Source organism: Ptychodera flava, chromosome 21 (genome assembly GCF_041260155.1).
Source record: "Ptychodera flava strain L36383 chromosome 21, AS_Pfla_20210202, whole genome shotgun sequence".
In the NCBI taxonomy this organism is placed as follows: Eukaryota; Metazoa; Hemichordata; class Enteropneusta; family Ptychoderidae; genus Ptychodera; species Ptychodera flava.
The window spans coordinates 17,924,160-17,945,974 of record NC_091948.1 but is presented as its reverse complement, the minus strand read 5'-3'; the positions used below and the strand labels follow the sequence as shown (position 1 = coordinate 17,945,974).

The 21,815-nt window shown below is 37.7% G+C and overlaps 2 protein-coding genes across 2 annotated transcripts; both read right to left on the bottom strand.

Moving 5' to 3' along the window:
- Window positions 1–5,625: 5,625 nt before the first annotated feature.
- On the bottom strand, window positions 5,626–6,210 carry LOC139122228 (E3 ubiquitin-protein ligase TRIM56-like). The gene has a single exon (XM_070687655.1). It carries the CDS (start codon window positions 6,208–6,210, stop codon window positions 5,626–5,628), a length of 585 nt encoding a protein of 194 aa, XP_070543756.1.
- Window positions 6,211–11,733: 5,523 nt separating this feature from the next.
- On the bottom strand, window positions 11,734–12,105 carry LOC139122227 (tripartite motif-containing protein 3-like). Its single transcript, XM_070687653.1, has one exon. The coding sequence runs from the start codon at window positions 12,103–12,105 to the stop codon at window positions 11,734–11,736; it is 372 nt and encodes a 123-aa protein (XP_070543754.1).
- Window positions 12,106–21,815: the final 9,710 nt, after the last annotated feature.

The following is a 21,815-nucleotide window of genomic DNA, read 5'->3' as shown; positions in this document are numbered from 1 at the left end:
GCTTGCATACTTTTTGCTCATTTGCATAATTAATGATTTTAGAAAAAACGCATATACATTAAAAACGACGACACACAATTTGATGAGATTTGCTACAAATGTTGATCACACCAAGACATATCAGCAGTGGGAACCATTAAGGGGTGACATGAAAGATAAATTTGCATATTTAATGAACTTTCCTAACTAGGGATATATGTCTGATTTGACTTGATCAAAATTAACCAAACTTGGTATGTATATTAAAGATACTATGATTTAACATTATTGAAAGTCATTAAGCGTTTTAACTTCAGCCAATTCCTAATTTGCATATTTCATGAACTTTGTTAATTAGGGATATATATTTGAAATGACTGGACCAAAGTTGATGAAACTTGCTACATGTATTGAAGCCACTGTGATACAACATTTTTGAAAGTCATTAAGCATTTTTACTTCAGCCAATTCTGAATTTGCATATTTAATGAACTTTCCCAATTAGGGATATATATCTGAATTAACTTGATTGTAGTTGTTGAAACTTGCTATATACATCAAATATACTGTGATATAACATTATTGAAAGTCAAAAGACATTTTTACTTCAGCCAAAACCTAATTTGAATATTAAATGAATTTTCATAATTAGGGATATTTATCTGAATTGACTTGATCAAAATTGATGAAACTTGCTATGTACATTAAAGACACTATAATACAACATTATTGAAAGTCATTAAGCATTTTCTCTTCAGCCAATTCCTAATTTGCATATTTAATGATCTTTCCTAATTAGAGATATATATCTGAATTGACTTGACCAAAGTTGACAAAATTTGCTACACATATTACAGATACCATGATACAACATTATTGACAATCATTAAGCATTTTTACTTGAGCCAATTCCTAATTAACATATTAATTAACTTTGCTTATTAGGGATATATACCGGATTTACTTGATCAAAGTTGGCAAAACATGCTATGTACATTGATAATTATACCAGGTACTAGGGTAAAACAATATCGAAAGTCATTTCACATTTTCATGTCAGCTAATGTATAATTTGCATATCTAATGAGCTTTCACAGCTCGGCATATATGGCTTGAAGGACTTGGCCAACGGTAATTACACTTGCTATATAAAGTGGTGATACAATAAGAGCAGTCAAATAACTTTAATATTTTATTTCAGCCAAATACATATTTGTATACTTCATGACCTTTTAGAATTAATCGGCAGTGATTATTGTTCATATGTTGATCATAATAATTTCAATGAAGTTGCAAACATGTGGCAACGGTTCAAATTTACACATAACTTCAATATATAATGAAACACGTGAGCATTTACAGTTCATATCTGGTCTGAATCTATGACACTATGTTGTTTGCGTCAAGATTGCAATGCAGATATACACCATCTTCCTTATATTTCCCGTACTCGTATGAAGGCTGCAATAATCAATTGGACAATTGTGATTTACCTTACTTCGTTCAATATCCAAGGGTATTTCCCTCTCTTAGTATTTCCCTCTTGAAAGTAAAATGAGAACAATACAAATTGCCGCTGAAAAATTGGAGTTTTGCAACAATGCTAAATTAACTGTCACGACTAGGTCAAATTGAAATGGATAAAAATCGAATTGCATCACGCAAAGGTACAGGCAGATTCCAAGTGGCCTGAAACTTTTGTCAATTATAGATGAGTCCAGGTATTTCGGCTGATAAAGAGGCTTTATTAAAATCATGAAGATAAAGTTAGTACAAGCTGCATCAACTAGCTTACGTACAAAGATGTGTTATTCAGCGCAATTGCAGTAATGATTTCAACACAGTTAAAAAAGTCGGTATTTGAAATTCAGGACCTCATAATCAAGTAAAATATCTTTACAAATCAGAATCTCTCTTTTTTCGCAGAAATTTTACAAATAAGATTTTTGTGAGAATGAATTATACATATATAATAACACAAATTACTTGAAGTACATTATCTGTTACTTAAGTTTCATGCATCCTGCAATATTCAGACAAAAGTGAAAGTTGGTCGAGACGCGATAACAACCATGGTATATTGGCGATATACCGTGGCAGGCATGCGCGCGAGCTCTCAGCTTGAGTAAAAGTCCGTTTTTTGACGTTCCACGCCAGAATGTCAATATACTGTTATGATATAATAGCAATAAATCACACCCAGCGACGGTAGACCACTCGATTTTGACCAGTTCACTTCATATAGTTGGACCTGTATACAGGGAACTGGGGGTGAAAGGGTTAAGTAATTCGTTATATATATATATATATATATATATATATATATATATATATATATATATATATATATATATATATATATATATATATATATATATATATATATAAAGCAAAAATAAAGACATTCCTCAGTGAACACTACAACATGTATCGCAGCATAGACATCCGCTCTAAGTTTTCCATAATGTATAGCAGTTCTTCAAGTGCTACATAATGTGTTGTTATATAGATATTTTACAATTAGTAGGCCTACTTCAAAATATATAGTCTACAGTAAGTATATATACTATATTCTTGATATATAAATTCAACCATAAGGGATACATGTTAATGTATTTTGATAGACGTATTCTACAATAAGTCCTTTTAAATGTACAATGGCATGGGCAATCAAAAATTCTGGTAAAAATGATATTTGGGATACAATACAATAGATTAAACAAGTATAACGTAATGTTCTGGTATTGTATATAGAAGATCTACATCGGTAAAACATAATATATAATGATAGAAACTATCTACTATAAGCAGTATTCAATGTATTTTCATGTAGACACCTCGGGCTTCTGCACCCAATTTCGTATGATTTACGAGTTTGCAACTCTTGGAAGCATATAGGCAACACCCAAGTACATGATTTTGTTGGGCACATGGCGACAATTGAGTAATAAACAAGGTCTGAAATCATAAAAAAGACAGTCTATTATGAATTAAAAGCTAACCTATAGAGATCATGTAAAAAGCAACAACTACATGTGACTTCACTACTTCGGTAAGTAGTACACTCAACAAAATACATGTGAAAAAAATGCGTATTGACAACCTATACCCCAAAAGAACTGCCAGAGAATATGATATTACATTTCTGAAACAAAATTGTTATAGAAATATACAATTCTAATCCAAATAAAACGCTTCTTACAATCATAATCAGTCATTAAAGCGTACTTGCATCAGAAACGATGATATAGTATGCCGTTACAGAAAATCAGAACATTTACATGTGACAAGTGACCACACAAAAGAGATTCCTACTGAGTTAATGCATGTGTAATTATTCTAAGATTTTGCAGGACAGCCCAACATTGATCATTACGAACTGTTGAGCTTTCTGTAACGATGCCAAATATACAGAGGTTTCCTGAATAACTATAATGTTGTAATGTTGTCTGAAACAAGGAAATCACACTCATTGCATGTAAGGGATGAATAAATGCTGCTCCAACATGGCTTCCAAAATACATGATAATATATACAGTGAGTGTACCTTTACCTGGCCAAATCTGACCTAACTTGACTCTAAGTCCCGTACTGTTTAAACGACAGACCAATTACATATTTTAAAGTCCTAATCTTGGATATATTCTCCATACACAGATCTGTCAATTTTCCATATTAAAACAAAATCATCTTTTTTTGAAAGTGCTAAAATTACAAATCACACAATTGGCAAGTTTGCTTCTTAATTCCAGTCTAATACAAAAAATTAATTTCCACTGAATAATGATCTAGATTACACCTTCCCCACTACTATGACGTCACCGACTCTTCCATGCCTCAATTGATATTTTTGGCCTTAAATCAGGACCTATATGATGTTCAATCTATTAGCAATCATTTGTTTCCCGGACCTCTCTCTGACGCATTTCACATTTTTAATGACCGCTGAGGCGTCACTTCACTGAAAGACCGCATGTACTCTCCCGCTATCCTCAACCACTATTACATTTCCGAACGGTTTCTCGTCAGTCACACATACGGATGTGGGACCAGTGTGACAATAAACAATATGACAGATCATAGTACCATCTGATAGATACTTCGTCACTCTGTTATTACCGTAATCACACACATACACATTACTATCGCTATCAAGTGCTATCCCCTTGGGCTGCTTCATTTCATTATCGTCGGACCCCTCACTTCCGAAACTATACCAACAACCACGCATGGGATCAAACACGTGAATACAATGATTAATTTCGTCCGATACGTAGATTTTTCCTGCAGCATCAATGGCGATACCGCCTGGACGAAACAGGCGCCCCCCGCTTCCCGAGTTAAAAGCTGAATTAAATGTGCCATTTTGCTCAAGCACTTGTACACCATCACAATCATATTTATCGAGGTAGGCCCGAATAGGGGGAAAGGGAACGGAGACGACTTACAAGCAATGTACAACTTTCCATCTAATGGACTGACAGCTATGCCAGAGGTGTCAAAACGACCTTTCATTGTAAACGATGTAAACGTTGTTGCAGAAGTTTCATGCTCACCACTTACTAACACCTCAAAATGGGAATGGGGCAACATACCTGATGGAAAAAACAGTAAAGGAACGGCCACATTTTGATGCTGCTGAAAACATTGACGTAGGACGTGCATGAATGCCAAGGTTTAAATCAAAACCAATTGTGTTATTTAGGGCGTACAAACCTTGAGGCTGTGGCCTAAACTCAAGTAAACGTTGTTCAGGAGGTACGCATGCTCTAAAAGTTCCACCTTTTGTTACCATGACACTAGACGTTTGTGACGTAGAGTATAGCTCATGAATGCCCTTTTGCGGGACAACCTTAATTGCACCCGGTGACCCTTGAACCGGTTGATTAGATACTAACACCCTGACTATATAATTACCAGTCATATTGGTTTGCGACATGAAGCTCCGTGTACCATTGCCATTATTTATCCCTGTCATTTGTTCTTGGCTGTTATCAGGCTTTTCCAAGATCGCCATCACTTCTACCTGTGCAATTAGGTCCAGATTGTTGTGTTTAAACACTGTAGTTAGCGTGCAGATTACACCGTCGTTAACCCTCACCCAGTCGGGACAATCGAGTCTGATATCAGCCGCCGAAATTGCTGTCGCTAACACCCCTAGTGTCCCGGTGCCGAAGAAATTATCATGCGGTGTGAAATTTAGATACCCCGTATCCACTGGTTTGACTTCGGTCTCCGTTTTCAATAATTCGTGAAACCGAGCGACAATGCCTCTCTTGGAAGTTATTAAATGCGAAGCATTTCCATAATTCATAATATATCCGGAGTACTCACTTGCGTGTTTCAGTCCTGTCTCAACGCATTTAAATTTTTTGATTTGCGCATTCAATGTTAGTTTCTTTTTAAGGTACAACTCATTCAGTTCTTGAAGAAGTGTATCGCCGTCTTTTTGAATCGCACGAGTAGCACTTTCTATCGTATTTCGCGTGCACTCTCTCAATTTCTTCTCTGCTTGCTTGTAGCAGCTTTCCAGTGAATCCAGAGTCGCTGATGCCGCTGCTTTCCCACGGATAACTTCGCCTTCTTTTTTACAATTTTCCTCAATCATTTTTGTCAAGGCATCGCGAAATCCAGCAGCCGCATCCGTCAAATATAAATATACATGCTCTGGCCTAGGATGGTCGACAGTTGTACAATTATGACATATTGCCACGTCACACAGTACAGCTCTAACTGACTGTCTTGGTGATAATTACAGGTTGAGGGTGGCTGTATGGAGGCGGGATCATTGGACTTCGCCGTCTCGTAATCTTCCATTGTCAGCAGTCGATGTGACTTCGTCGACCTTGCTCTCGAGTGTCGCGAGGCACAAGCCTCGCACATGTCGACGGCACATTCTACGCAGTGTTTGGCGCTATCTGCTTGTCCGCAAACTTCGCACTTCTGTAACTTCTCCGAAATCCTTACTCTTTTACTGAACAAGTTGACCATGTCGTTCATGAAGGTATTTTCTTCAACACCTGCCACACCCGACTCGGGAAGTGCGTGTGAACGTCGACATATTGGACATGTCACTTCACCACTTTTCTTCGCCAACTTTTCGATACAGGACTCACAGAAGGTGTGCAGACATGGTAGCATTTTAGCATTCTTGTAATGCTCTGAGCAAATGGAGCATGAGAGAAAATTGTCGTCGACGTCCGGAAAACCAGTTTCCCTCACCGAAGCCATTTTAACGAATGTTTAAACTTTCAGTTTGTACTGTGTTCTTGTTCCGTGGCAGGCAGTTAAAATCACGTGACTGTGTTCCGCGAAGTGGCTTTATTCGATAGAACTGGCTGGAATGTCAACATCTGGTGATGCATTTTCATACTGGTTGTGACCAAAAGAAAGCGAAAGTGACGTCAAGACTTTTTGACATCGCATTGGCTAAAAAAGGTCGATACCATGGAAGTATGAGTCATGAAATGGTGTGTCATAGCGTTTTCGTTGTCACAATTCTGCAGCCCACTCCTTTCAATACAACACTCCCCACGGTTCTCCGAATAGTTTGACCATTGTCGGAACACTGCGCTTCCATATAGCAACAGCGAGTGAACCAAAGGCAATGCACTGTACAAGATGGCAGTATCGCAAGTAGCTCACGAATAAATATGCGCATTTCTTCGCTGTGAGAATAAGAGTGCATTACGAGATTCTCATTCACGATCAATAACATGAACTGATGTCGATACTTTGAAACAGATCGGAATTGTCCTCAAAATATGTTATCAAGGTGCTGGAATTACTTCAGGTCTGTTGCGTGGACCTATGGTGGAACTGATCGAGAAATTTAACGCGAACGTCAAGTGAATGGCAGTCATTATAACGTCTGTAATTTGTTCTTACTTACATATATATTATATGAATATCAAAATATAGGCCTAAATAGTATAGAGGATTGAACAATGGCACTATTTTGTCTCATGTTTTTACTTAAAGTAGCCTCTCGCGGTCACAAGCACAAACAAACACAGCGCCACTGCCAGTGAGTGTTTTCCCTAAGGAATTGTCTGGGCCGTACATGTATGTACCGGTGTACAGTGACTTGATGCAACTTGAGTCCTAATATTTGTTCCAAACGCCGCATTTTGGAAGTGACAATAATACAGGCACGGCGGATCAGTATTATTGCAATTCCCTAGCTATACTTAGTGTTTGACTTGTCCGGGCCGCAGATTCTTTATGTTCACTGTCATATATTACAACCTAGATAAAGAAACTATGTGCCCAAGGGTATGTGGCCAAATATGGTGACCATTTGCCAGACATAAGGAGGGCAAATGGTCTCCTGCTTCGATGGTCCCTTCTATAATGTCTCTGTTACATTCCTGTCTTGCTTTTCCCATAAAGCTATTGTTCTGTGCTTATAGTAAGACCGTACCGTTGAGTAGGCTTTGCATGAAAACATGTTTAAAATAGGGTAAGAGAAATGAGGGGAAACATTAGATAAGGTGTTACAGCAAAAAACAGGATGGTTGAACAGTCTCATATACATTACGTTTACTTTTTTGTATGTGTCACACAAGTTTTGTAGATAACATTGTAGATAAAAAGAACCGACTCATTTGTGTGTCTGGATAGAGCACACAAGGGAATTGCTAAATTACTAAGCTACTGCAGTGAACTGCAATAAAACTGCTCACACTAATTAGTTTCAGCTGTAGCCAGCTGGCAGATTGGCGTGTAGTGTGTTATAACTGGGCAGTTTCTGTTTCAACCGTGGCCACTTTAGTGTTGACCAAGGTTACTTGATACAGACAAAAAAATTCTGCTCGTCCAAAGGCAAAACTAGCTCTGTCTGGGGTTGTATATAGAAGTTTACGATTGGCACCCTGTGTTCAAGATTAAGATACAATGTAACATTTTACCGTGCACTGGTCCATGTACAAATCTTGTTTATTTCAACTTCTCCAGACAAACTGTCTGCATGGGACATACAATGTTGTCGACTTTGCAAGCTAGGTACAGCTGAAACTAATTAATGTAAGCAGTTTTATTGCAGTTCACTGCAGTAGCTTAGTAATTTAGCAATTCCCTTGTGTGCTCTATCCAGACACACAAATGAGTCGGTTCTTTTTATCTACAATGTTATCTACAAAACTTGTGTGACACATACAAAAAAGTAAACGTAATGTATATGAGACTGTTCAACCATCCTGTTTTTTGCTGTAACTCTTTTACAGATATTTATGGTTGCCAAATGGTAGAGATTCATTAGGTGTATTCCATTAGCCTTTCACCTCAAAGGTGTCTGCAGTATCAGCAATACTTGTGTACAAAGGGATATTTTTAACTTCGCTACACCAGCGCAAGTCACTTTTTAACATTAGCGCACGTCTACTTGGGATTACGAATGCTGTAATTCGTAGTTGTATTGATTCTGGTGCTTTTTTGCGTTCATCCTTTTGGGCTCACTTTAGAATTATTATGTATAAGCAAATTTTTGATATGCAAATTTATTTTTTTGATTTTTTATATTGGATAGGGGTCTTTGTTAATATAATATCTATATGCTTCTGTTAGTTTTAAAAAGCGACAGAGAAAACTGAATTCTTACATGCAGTATTGTTCTCAAATGTGTGTTTTTGATTTTGTGACGTACTATATTTGAGCCTTATTTTCAGAGCATAACTCAAAGTAATTGAAGGGAACCCATTTGATACCCTTTATTCTCCATAGGTGATGAACATATGAGGAGTTGGTTCACAATTTTAATATTATGAAACCTGAAACACACTGAAAGAGCGGCTGAAAAAACATGTCTTCGACTCCGCTTCCCTAGGGAAAGAAAATTCGGACGGTGAAGCGAGATTTTTTGTGTTGAGATTTTACAGAATTTGATGTCGGGTGAACAACTGTCACGGTCCTAAAACATCTGCACAGCTTACTGAGTAAGTTGAAATGACGTCACCTTTTGGAAAGCAATAATAATATGTTCTGTCTGGGATGGAGGCTTGCTCATCAACCTTTCAATTTTTCCATGTCAGAAGAGGAGAAAACCAGCCGTCGTGGGTGGCGCACTTCGCCCACAAGTGTCGTATTGCGGGGTGAAGGCGTCTGGATGGTTTATTGGTCAGACAACTACAACGCCCACAGTATAGTTGTCCGAGATTGAAAAGAGAGAGTTTGGGAGTACGGATTTAAATAAAGCTTCTGTTGCCCGCTTTCTTTACGATCGACAACTTGAGTCAGGGAATTAGCTCGGCGAGAGGTACCACTAGCATATTACTACACAGTGACGCCGCAAAGTTGAAGTGAATGGAGTTTATTGATACGCAGTCAGATGGGGCCAGCGAAAAGTCTGCCGAGGCCAGGGGACGCCTCGACTGACAAAAGTCAGGAAGTAATCGTACATTGGCTGAAAAGTATGAAAAGTACCGTAGCCTCCCCCACAAAGTCTTGAGTCTAAAGTCTAGAGTCCAAAACCCTCCGAAAGTATCTAAAAGTCCCTGAAAGTCTCTGAAAGTCTCCCTACACACATCAAAATTTCACATTTCATAGACGAATTTTAAAGGCGTATCTGAGCATGTGAAATACATCACAGGAAGTACACCTGCATTGGCTGAAAAGTTTGAAAAGTACAATGATTGGATAAGAAATGAAATTTCAAATACTTGATTGTGAGAATGTTCTAAAGATATACATGTACATAATTATTCTACTGATTCGGCATGGCAACCGATGCTTTTTAGTGTTTATGATATTCTTGTGATAAAATGCTAGCTCCTAAGAATAGTATATTCACTAAAGTCACACGGTCAAGATTTTTGGAGCCATAATTTGATTATATATGTATGAGCTATCGTTACATTCCAAAGTTAACCACGTGTTGACTAAATTGACGTAACCATATCATTGTCACAACTTATAAGAGTCCATTCGAGTACCAGTATCAATGTCAATGTCATTAAACATCTTTTTCCGTACTCAATTAAAAGTAAAGTTGTTTTCATTTTCTTTTCATTGACCGACCGGTAGCTGCATTGTCTGTTAATAAACACATTGGTAATGATACTTGAGTTAACAAAGAAATACCGGTAATAAGATACTTGAGTTAATCCAAGAAAGGGCTTCCACGTTTGACCGACTGCAATTGTTTGTATTCCCACCCACCTAGTTGAATGTTCGTCATGGAATTAACAGCATTGTAGGTATAGCGTGTGTAAGACATTTAAAATTACAATCGTAAAACTTCCCTTCATTCGCCTTCAGTTCTCAACTAAATCCAACACCTGACTTGACATACAAGGTGGTGGAAGTCAGAATACAACCTTACGCGACTTGCTCGCGTAGTCTAGTTTCACATGACATATGTGTGAAAATCACAGTTGTATCACCCCAATACGTTATAATTAACCCAATATGTAATACTAACCCAATATGTAATAACACTTAACCCAAAATGTAATAAAACTAAACTTGGGATATAATACCAAGCAAAATAATACAAAAAATGCCTAAAAACCATCAACACGTCCCTGTGTAGCCAAAACACTTCAAAACTTTAGATAAAAGTTGCGACAATTATTGAGTTCAGTAAACTTGCAAAAAAACCAAGAACGCCCAGGTACCATAAGCAAGCCGTTTAAATTTTGATTTTAATTAGGGGGTGGTCAATGAACTCTGATGTGTGAGGTGTTGGACTGGGGCATCCACTTGTGATTGGCCGTCCTGTGAATGTGGCTCCTGGTGGCGGCACTTTGTGAATTTTCGGGGTGCCGGAGTGGTGTTCTTGTTTTTCTATTGATTGGATTCAGATGTTCATGTGTGTGGTGGTCGGTGTGTTTTTCATTGTGCATTTCTGTTGTGAGGTTGCGTGTGTCTTCTATTGTGTTTTTTGTGTCATCTGTTTTTCGATTTTAGTGTCGTTGATCGTTGGGTTGACGTTGGCGTTTTCTCGTGTAGTCGTCAGTGTTTGGAGTTGCGGTCCCTCGACCTTTGTCGGGCGGTTTGATGGTTGTCTTCTTGTTTTTTGATGGCGTTTTCAGCGCTGTTTTTTCTGCATGTGTCGTGTTGTTTTTTGTGTTTCGAATTGGTGTGTTGACAGTGGCCAGTTTTGTCGCTTCCAAATAATTTCGAAACGTAGCGCCAAAGGATCATAGTGTCACAGTAGTCTCTCCGCTCCAACTCGGAGTAACACAAGACACGTAGATTACGGGTACGTCTCGCCATGGCTCAACAACAATTTACATAAAACAGCCAAACAAGATATACACTATATTATACACAATATCATACATAAAACGCAAACAACCCAAATATGAACGATGTGTGGAGTTGCTTTCCCTTTACTACCCAGACTTTTGACGTGTATATACACGTCTGTTGGTCGCGTAGGCGCAAAGAGGAATTGCAGCCAACAAGCAGTTGTGGTCAAAGTTCATACGTATCAATTTGTTTTTAATTACGGTAGGTTTTATTGTGCAGGTGAATTTAAGCTTTGACGATGACAGATCTAAAGACGATATACAGAAGTATATAGCCATTAAGATATACAATTACAGTAAGGTATACGTTGATATGTTGAAATATTCACAAAGAAAATATCGTAGATTTAAGAGACAAAGTGACAAAAGCATAAAGCACATAGGATTTACAATTCATAACCACTACGGAACGTAAGTGGCATTTAGCGTCACAATTCTGGCGAGAGTGGTGGGTTGATAAGAACAATTTTTATAGCATTATGTCGACACTGAGCTAATTCTCATTTCACTGTGAAAACACCTTCACATATCCTTTACCGCTGACTACGACAACTTTACAAAACGGTTTGTCATCGGTCACACAGATACCTCCAGGATCATCCACCCTATTATCCTCGCTATCAATACGACGGATAAATTTACCATCAGATTCATACTTCATCACTTTGTTATTACCATTGTCACACACATACACATTGCCATCACAATCAAGAGCTATACCTGTAGGGTATCTCATCTGATTATCACCAGACCCTTCACTTCCAAAGCTATACAGATATTGACCCTCAGCATCAAACACTTGAATACGGTGATTGTCCCGATCAGATACAAAAACTTTGCCCTCAGCATCCACGGCAACGTCAGTGGGATAAGACATATAGCCTTGTTCAGAACCTCTGCATCCGAAAGTCTTCTCTAAAGCAAAGTCTCTGCTGTAGATACATACGGTACCCTTCAAAATATGACTGTTACAGCTGTAGATTCCCAATATTTTTTCTGTTAAAAGTCTATTTCATAATTCTGACATGTCTCTGTACCAAATAAAATAGATTTAATAGCAAAAACGGCCAGATTTTATATGTCTAGGTAAAAAAATGGTAGAATTTGGTTTTAGCTATGACTGAAATTTTCAATGTAAACTTTGGGGTATGGGGTAAGTTTTGGTTATATATCATGAAAACTATAGAAGATATTGCATGTTACAATATGTCATTCTAAAGATTAGTAAATTATCTTTCTAATGACACCTAACAAGCCAGGTTATATTCAAAAACAAGCTCAGCAGATAACTTATAGGAAGACAGTTTTAACAAAAATACATGCAAATCTGCAACACTATTATTTTGCGGTACCCTTCAAAATATGACTGTTACAGCTGTAGATTCCCAATATTTTTTTCTGTTAAAAGTCTATTTCATATTTCTGACATGTCCCTGTATCAAATAAAACAGATTTCAGACAAAGCATTGCATTTTTTATTATGCCTAGCTAAAAAATTGGTAGAATTTGAGATTTTCTGTAATTTGTAATGTTAAATTTTGGGGTAAGGGGTAAGTTTTGGTTATATTTGACAAAAACTGTAGAAGATATTGCATAATGCAATATGTCATCTTAAAGACGAATAAATTCCCTTTCTAATGATACCAAACAAGTGAGGTTATGTTAAAAAATGAGCTCAGCACATGACTTACAAGAAGACAGATTTGACGAAAATGCATTTGGCTTGGAAAATCGTGATTTTGCGGTACCCTTCAAAACATTACCATAACAGCTATTGCGTCCCTATATTTTTTCTGTTAAAATTCCATTTCGTATTCTAGGGATCCCAAGGGTTCTGAAAAATACAGGTTTGTTATCCTGTGGGGGGGGGGGGGGTGCACGTAGACCCCCTCTAGCCCACGGACTACTACTGCTTATTCTATTGATAAGAGTGTGATGTTTGTGTGACTTTTGCCTTAAAAAAAATAAGCCCCGGTAAAAGAAAGAAGGCCTGGCTCTGCAGAACAGTTGTTCTTACGTGCCTTAGTGTAGACGTTGATGTAAAAAATACTGTGATCATGAACAATATGTGGTCATGAAAAATATCGTGATCGTAAACAACACGCTTGTTGATTTACATCTTACTTATTCCACATTTAGAATAAATTGAACTTGGTGCAATCTCTGAAAAGAGGAAAAATTCATTTTTCACTCAATAATGGTCTTACAGTAGTGATACACAACTGACTGTGAGAAATGTTAAGATCCTGTTTTCATTCTGATACAAGTGGTTGTCAAGAATCACGACACTTACATGTAAGTACTAAGCTTAATTCTGTTGACCGCTTTTGAAAATACTTAATATCCAGTTATTGTACGGTCCAACATTTAGATCAAAATGTGGACGTAAAAAATAATTACAAGACTATTCCAGAGTGTGTGTGTTTTTTTTCTGAATGTATGTATATGTATGTCATGTTTGTGAGAGTGGTGTGTGTATACACACACATACGTACAAATCCTGAAAGTGGGGTACCTGAATATGGGGTATTTCTGTTAGCATGGCATGTACCTTCCGGGGTCGATCTTTTACCTTGTGGGGTCCAAAAATTTTCATGAATATTAATGATCTTGCTTGTTTACTGTAAACAAATACTGCATAATGAGCAGGCATCAAATATACAGTACAGCGCCCTCTGTAAAACAATACGGTGTATTATAGGACTGGTATACACGGTTTTGCTGACCAAAGTTCAAAAGTTTGATGTAGTTTGTAAAGATTGCAGAACAGATTTGACCTTCGAAAGTTAGACTTCAAAGAGTAATTGTTTTTTTGCAAATGCATAACTGGCGACACTACATGTAATGCCAATATTGGGTTCTGCATCATAAAACTAGCTTGGGTGACCATACATTTCTAAAGAAATGACGAGCTTCAAAGAATATCAGACGATTGTAAGGTGTCAGTTGACCAATTTTTATGTAGCTATGTGTATTCTATGTATTCATTGCTCTAATAAAGTTTGTGCGCGATATGATAGCGAGAATGTGAGTGGGTGTCTTCGCCAGATGACTAGGGCTGTATGTTGTCTGTTCGAATCTGATTGAACATCTACTGAATTTACATTTATACAATGTTTCCTCAATACAGTAAATGGTGCAGTACTGTAGTTATTTTGAAATAGGTTACCGGAATACGGGGTATTTGCGTGAGCATGGGATGCACCTTCTGGGGTCTTTCTATTACCTTTTGAGTTGCCGTTATAAAAATGAACAATTTCTAACTTTGTCAATACACAGTCTCGTAATATGGGGGTATCTTAGATAACAGTACAATAGTATCGTTTCATGATTGTTTTGCGTCAAACACCGCTATATCCGTAGATTTAACAACAAACATAAATTATTCACGTCGAACGTCGATTGGTGAGTCGGAATAATCTGTGACAAAACGCGGCCTATCTGTTTATCGCCCGCAACGAAATTTTAATAAAGGAATTCGAAAAGGGAGTCCGACGTAATTAAATAATGATTACATTGTAACAAAAATGTTTCAAAATTATCCCGCGAATTGAAAAGATTTTGACGTCAAGATACATTGACCCCTGTGGTATGTGCTGGCGTAATTAGCTCGAAACGAGAGAAGATCAAAAACGTCATCCCCCTATTCTAACTTGAGTGACTAGGGCGCGTGATGTTTACCCCTCAATGTCCCGCCAAACTAAATTTAGTACAGGCATTGCATGCGCGAAAAGTAATAATATCGCTATACAATAAAAATTGACCCCAAATAGGACACTCTTAAAACGAAACAACGTTTCGTTAAGGGCGACATTTTTTATTTTTGTGTTTCTCATCTCCCGACCGACCGTAAATTTCAGCTCCGACATGAAAATAAAAAAAAAAACTTTTTATTTGCGCCGCCTCTGAGGCGATCATCCTTGCAACAGCATCACCATCATCACTTGTGAGATCGCGGCGACTCAGACTGAAAGGACAGAGAGCACAGAACACTAAACAGAAAGACAAGAAATTGCAGTGACTGAATGGACAGAACATTGAACTGAAACAAGTACACGTTTCTTGTACTTAAAAATTGTAGAGACTGAATGGACAGAACATTGAACTGAAACAAATACAGAGTTTTATTTGGTTCTTGTTTTTTTTATTGCGACCGCCCGTCCTGCCCGAGTATTCCTCTGGAGATGAGAAACAAAAAAACAAAAGGGTCACCTCAAGTTTGTTGAGACTGTCGGCAGTCGTTTGCGCCATTTCGTCGTTGCAATTGCGCTGGATTCGGCTGAGTCAAAGTCGAATCGGTATTTGCGGCATTCCTGCGCATTCCCCCGGTGGCGTCACTCTCAGAGAGCATGGGCAGCCATGCCAATTCCACAAAATTTCAAAATACCCCTAATCTTGGATTTTTCAACAAAAACGACCCCCTTATTTTGAGAAATACGGGAGAAAATACGACCAAAATTACCCCCTTACTTACAAAATCCAGGAGAGGGAGAGGAAATGTTGGAGTAAGGTCAATGCTGAATTATTGTTTTCACATATATTAACAAATCACGATCTGAAAGAAACTGTCAACTTTGGAACAGGAATGTCAAACCCATAAAATTCATTAGATTTCGAATTACCAGATCAAAGCATAGAAAACGCACAATGAAACTTTTGGTGAAGTTTGAGTGTCTGATAGTTATTTTTTTCCTGGGATATTTCAAACCTTTCTTAAGTCAGGTTTTTGGTCAAGTACGTACCCCTTTTTTCTCGATTTCACGGACCCGTGATAGGGAATAAAAGACACTCTCCTCCCCGTGATTTTAGGAACACGCATGGATACCCATTTCCCCCGACAGTGACACCACCGGGGGCATTCCTGACTCGCGCCTTCGGCGCTACGCTTGCGGCCCCAGTCCCGGGCCCCACCCCAACCCCGTTTGTGCGAGAGACAATAACAGTAATAGAAAAGAAAGTGCACAAGGGACTGTCGATAGTCTCAGTTTTGTTTGCCCTGTCCCAACCAGGCCCTGACAACAGGTGGGCGCTGTGTCAAATTGTACCAAGAAGCAAAACATCTCTCCCAGGCATTTGTTTAGTTTGATAGATTTATTGACTCGTACATAGCGGACCATTTTGGCATAAGCGATGCTCTTTTATAAACCCGGAACGCGGTCTTGGCACTCACAGGAAAAGCTGGTTACCTATGCTTGTTACGCAAACTTCAAAACACTCCTTACTTTGATCTGGAGTTTTCAAGAAAAAAGACACCCTTATAAAGTGCGAAATATAGAAGAAATATGAACCAGAAAAAAAGTACCTAATTAATCAAGAGACAGTGAAATAATTGCAGATACAGTTACAACCATGTCAATGACCAATGACATTGACTTGACACATCAGTGTAATCATTGTTACTGTGAATTGCTTTGGAGCATTGGCATTAGACAAACTAGACAAATAGTCTAAATCGAGGTGTTGCCAACACTGTCTGTATTATCTGACAGCTGGCGATCACTATTACAGTCTGGGGCAACAAGACAACTTTTGGGTAAAGAGTGTTCATGATGATGCCCTTATTAAAATAGTCACATTTTCACCTCAGCGCTGAAATGGTTGTACGTGTAAGAACATTGTTTACCAGATTTCAAACTGTTATTCTAATCCTTTTATGGATAAACATTTGCAAAAAGTACGTGTTTTCACGGGCCTAGATGATGAACAAAAAACTCCCGCTTTTCCATGATTTTGAGAACACGCGCGGGTATCCAAATTTCCATTAGAGTACCAAAATCAGGTTTATAACCCCTTTGTGAAGAGCAAATCTGGCACCAAATACGAATCCACTTCCGGGCTGATGATTCGATGAATGTAATATACAGACACAGTCGCAGTCCCTCCCAGGGGCTGTGTTACAGTGTAACAATTACCTTGCGACGCCGTCTCTCTAGCGTCCGCGTTAGCGACGCAGCATGCCACTGCGCATGTCTGCACCAAATTGGAAATAGGAAATAGCCTGTTTCCTATTTCAATTTACGAAGGACGGCGGCTGCTGGTGAGTGAACAAGGCTTCGCGTTGGCCGCAATCTGCTATCCGGACTTAATATTATGCTTATTTCGAAATCATACGCTTATATTAGAAATAGGAAATAGAAATATGAGTATATTTCAATATTCAATAGATTTTAGCTTACAAGAAAAATCAACAAAAAATCTATTTTCAAATTTCTTTATTACAATTTCGTTGTGGTAAACAGATTGGCCGCGTTTTGTCACGGATTCGGAAAACGTACATTTTTGCATGACGTGTTTTTACTGTACGTGGTGCGTTCGAGTTAAACAGATTTCATAGTATGAGAGATATAGATTCGAGCGATACAGATCGGGGTTTTTTACATACCAGTATATTGACTTGTTTTGGTAATTTTGTACGTCGCGGACACTGTCCGCATCTAGGTCCGCATCTGGCGTCAAGCGACACATTGTTACAATCGGAAACATCGATGCCGAAATAACATAAAACGAGTATTTTCTGAACATAGAACCATGATCCCAACGTATTCAACCAGCTACGTAAAACATGTGGCCAATATGGCGGTCGGAGGTCAGAAAACAAGCCCATATTGTTGTGTATTACATTATTTGCCAATTTGTGTTGCAAGACTTCGATTGAATTGGAACAAAAAAGTACAAAAATCAGATGCATTTCTAAAACTTGAACAGGAAATCTCTTAAATTTCTCAGGCGCAGTGAACTTTGACCGATATGCAGATCGAAACTGCATGGGGTCGGTTATCCATATGACGGCACACATGAATACGTCGAACGCTCGAAGTGACGACGGAACAAAACAGAGGAAGTCAAATTGGGTTTTGATAGGAAACTTATGGAGGTACAAACGGCACTCCATGGGAAACTATACACGGATACCGTACCACTTCACACTCTGCCCGGGCATTGAACATTTCTTGATTTGTCATTCTTAGTTTAGCATTAGTTTTGCAATGACACGCGTCTGTTCGACTCCGACTACACTCTATCGGAAGTATTGGAACATCCTGGACCGTAAACACGCTTTGCGCGATGGGCAATGTTGGCCCGAAAACAGCATCTGATATACAGGCCAATCACGTAGTCGCCACAAGAAGAAAATTGATATGCCATTTTGCCATCTCTCGTCCGATCGTCATCCAAATTTACCAGGCGTACCGTAAACACATTTGCCATAGTTGGTCGTTAAGTGTAGGGTAGAAGTCCAAAAACCGAACCAAACGGCCCTTTTCAGTGCCTCTATAATTTCTTAAAAGATAGTAGTCAATAAAACATTTTCTTTGTGAGTCTGATCACGTTTTTCCCCCGGAAATGCGACGAGTAGGAACAAAAGTTGAAGAACTGTGAAGAAATTATTGCGTACGTCTTTCGACCTGGAAATCTTGACACATATTTTATTATATAGTCACGGTTAGCAGATAAGGCGAATGCTAATCGACATTAGGTACACATCCAGATGACTGGTGTCTGACTTTCTATAGGTTTGATTGGCAGAAATATTCAAATCCCCACGGGCGTCCCCTGGATCAACGTCGACGGTCTCACTGGCCAAGCACTCTTACTTACTAAATTGTCCCGAAAATATTGAGTCATTCTGCATTGATCAGATATCTACCCCGCTAAACAGCATTCCCATTTTCATAAATTTTCATAAAAACATGCAAAACACCGCTATCTCTGGAGCTCTCCGTTCAAGCTACTCTTACTGCGCTCTTTGCATGATGAGAGTCCTTTCATGTAATCCGGCATTTATAACCAGTGGCCGTTTTTAACTCCATCAATCAACATCATGGTATAGAAGAATTTAGAAAATTGCGTCTTTTCCAAATCAGCATGGCAAGAGGAATATTGCATCGGCCTAAGCTGACCATATTCGTAAATTTAATAGTCTGAAGATACTTTAAAATATACTTGACCTCCTTAGGTATGATGGCGTGTTTCTTTGCAATCCGTCACTGACGGTGGTACAAACCGTGCTTTAGCCGACTAGCAATAGTAGTAGTAGTAGTAGTAGTAGTAGTAGTAGTAGTAGTAGTAGTAGTAGTACTACTACTACTACTACTACTACTACTTCGTTAATAAAAAAAATATTGATGAGTCGTATCTGTGAATATCACGTTAGCTATGTTTTATTTACTTAAAACACGGTTAACATAGTAAAGATTAAATTCTACAATTCCGGTGATTAAACTCTTCAAATTTATTAGATATTTTACCAGATTTACCATTTAAATTGATTAGGAATGACACCAATGTTTTCGATCATGTGTTTAAGCAAGTTATAATTAAAACTTGCAATTAAATATCACGGTTTGTGAAGAGTGCAAAATGCGTTTACTAACATAGAAATCGTCTTTTGACGTCTTTCTGCGGCAGCAAACTCTTCAAATATTTTAGTAAACGGCATTTTCATTTGTATCGGCACTTGCTTTCGAGTGGTTTTGTTTGACTCGAATTGCACAAAATTCAGATTGTTAATTTAGACGAAATTAATATAAAATTTGAAAATCAGAATATATTATCACAAAGCTGAGTGTCACCCTTGATGTATACACACTTCTGAGACTTTCCAAGAAATCTTGGAAACATTACTCATACACTTTTACACAGAATGCGTCTGGAAATGTTAAAATTTTGGGATCGGTAAAGTAGAAACACTAAATTCTGACTGCCAAAAGGGTCAGCTGTCAATAAACCTGATGTGAAAACTTTCAGATTACGATTTCACATATATACTTCATACTATGTCGATGATGTAACTCGAGCGTAGGGCAGAAATCCACAGAGAAAAATATTTTGAGTTTGTTGGTGCACATTCCTTCAAGGTATATTACCGGTAGTTGGACATGTGTAAGGATTGACGAACATGCCTACAAAGTCCTTCGGTTTATTGCTACAGGGGTCTAACTTGATTAATTTTAATGTCACTCTTGCAGTGAAACCCACATCTCTCTATGAATTATAGTAGTGGATTGTAAACAAATAATATAAATCGTAACAATACAATTCTAATGATCAATTAAACGCGTCAATTTCTGGCTAAAAAGTAATATCTGGTACTTGTGTTCTGATCATTTTAGTCTCTTTGCTTTTATAATGGCAAGCTGGAAAGAGTTATCAACGGTGAAAAGTTATTTTTAATGAATACAATTTTTAAAGGCAAAATTTTCTAGGAAAGCGTAAACTAAGTATCCTTCACAATACGATGAATATGATGGTCATGCTAAATTTCTTTGAATACTGATCAAATTTTAAAATACAGAAAAAAATTGTTTGCAGAATCAAAATCATAAAAAATATGGTAAATAAGTATAATATCGCTGTATCCCTACTGATAATTGAAGATAACTTAATTAAAATCAATATGACATAGAATATGTGAAAGCCATAGTCTTGTTACATGTTCATTTGAGAAAAAAATTTGTGCAGGAATTTTTACGTAATAGCTTTGGACATGAATGGATACTTAAGCAATGCAACGTTATGGCCATGTTCGATCATGTCTGAAATAAAATTAAATGTATTTGTAGGACAGTGGCAGTAAGGCAAAGTGAGAAATATATCTTGACTTAAAAAATCTGAACAAAATGTCTGCCTGAACGTAAAATTTGACGTTGATGAATCAGTAATACCGTCTTGTGCTTGTGCCAACTCTTAAATAAGTGCACATGCATGATTAAGGTAGTATGCGCCTCGAAAGTGAAAGACTTAAACGTTTGCACAAACTTTTCCTTAGATCTTTCAACCATTCTCAATCAAAATCAAGAATAAAAATCGAGGCTCATTGTTACTAGAGAAACAAATTACCCAAGATTTACCAATATTTGAATTACAAAATGGAAGCCATCCCTGTGTTAACTCTATGGAGAAAAAATCGATTTTATGAAAAAGTAAGCCAGCTGATATTTTTACACCAGGGGCTTGAAAGTGAGCCACCAAAAGTGACATATCTGAAAAGAATTGCAAAGGTCTGAAAATCTGTCCCTGGGGCGCATTCAACCTTAAGAAATAACTTGAATTGAAAGAATAGATACAACATGGCCTCTTTGTGGCTACATGTAGTCTAATTGTACAATGACGACATGCATACTTTGTCGTAGTATCTTCTAAACCTTTTGAAAAGATTGAAGAAAAGTAATAATGATGTTTCTCGCAGGAAAAAATCGTTATTAAATGCTCACCTATGGTACCATATTGGATAGCATTGCAAAATAAATGAAGACATTCATTGGTAAAGTGAAGTCTGAGAAACAACAATTATGAAATGTTCGTATATACGAAAGAAAGAAAAATTATAAGCCAATCTGTACCAATATCCTGACCATTATTCCTTCTTAACGAATGAATATAAAAGGTAAGATTGCTATACAAAATATTGATATAAAATCATTATGAAAACATAGGGCCAAAGTCCCTGAAGCTACTATAGACATGGATACAAAATTAAGTATTTCCTTACTGTATGAAATTATCTCACTAAGGTCATCCTACGGACAAGTAACTAAATATTAAAGCTGTCTGACCAGCGGTTTTGAAAGAACAAGCAACTCAACA

Bases quoted from the DNA above. Each gene is read 5' to 3' on its own strand.
- LOC139122228 (XM_070687655.1), bottom strand. From the start codon at position 6,210: ATGGCTTCGGTGAGGGAAACTGGTTTTCCGGACGTCGACGACAATTTT.
- LOC139122227 (XM_070687653.1), bottom strand. From the start codon at position 12,105: ATGTCTTATCCCACTGACGTTGCCGTGGATGCTGAGGGCAAAGTTTTT.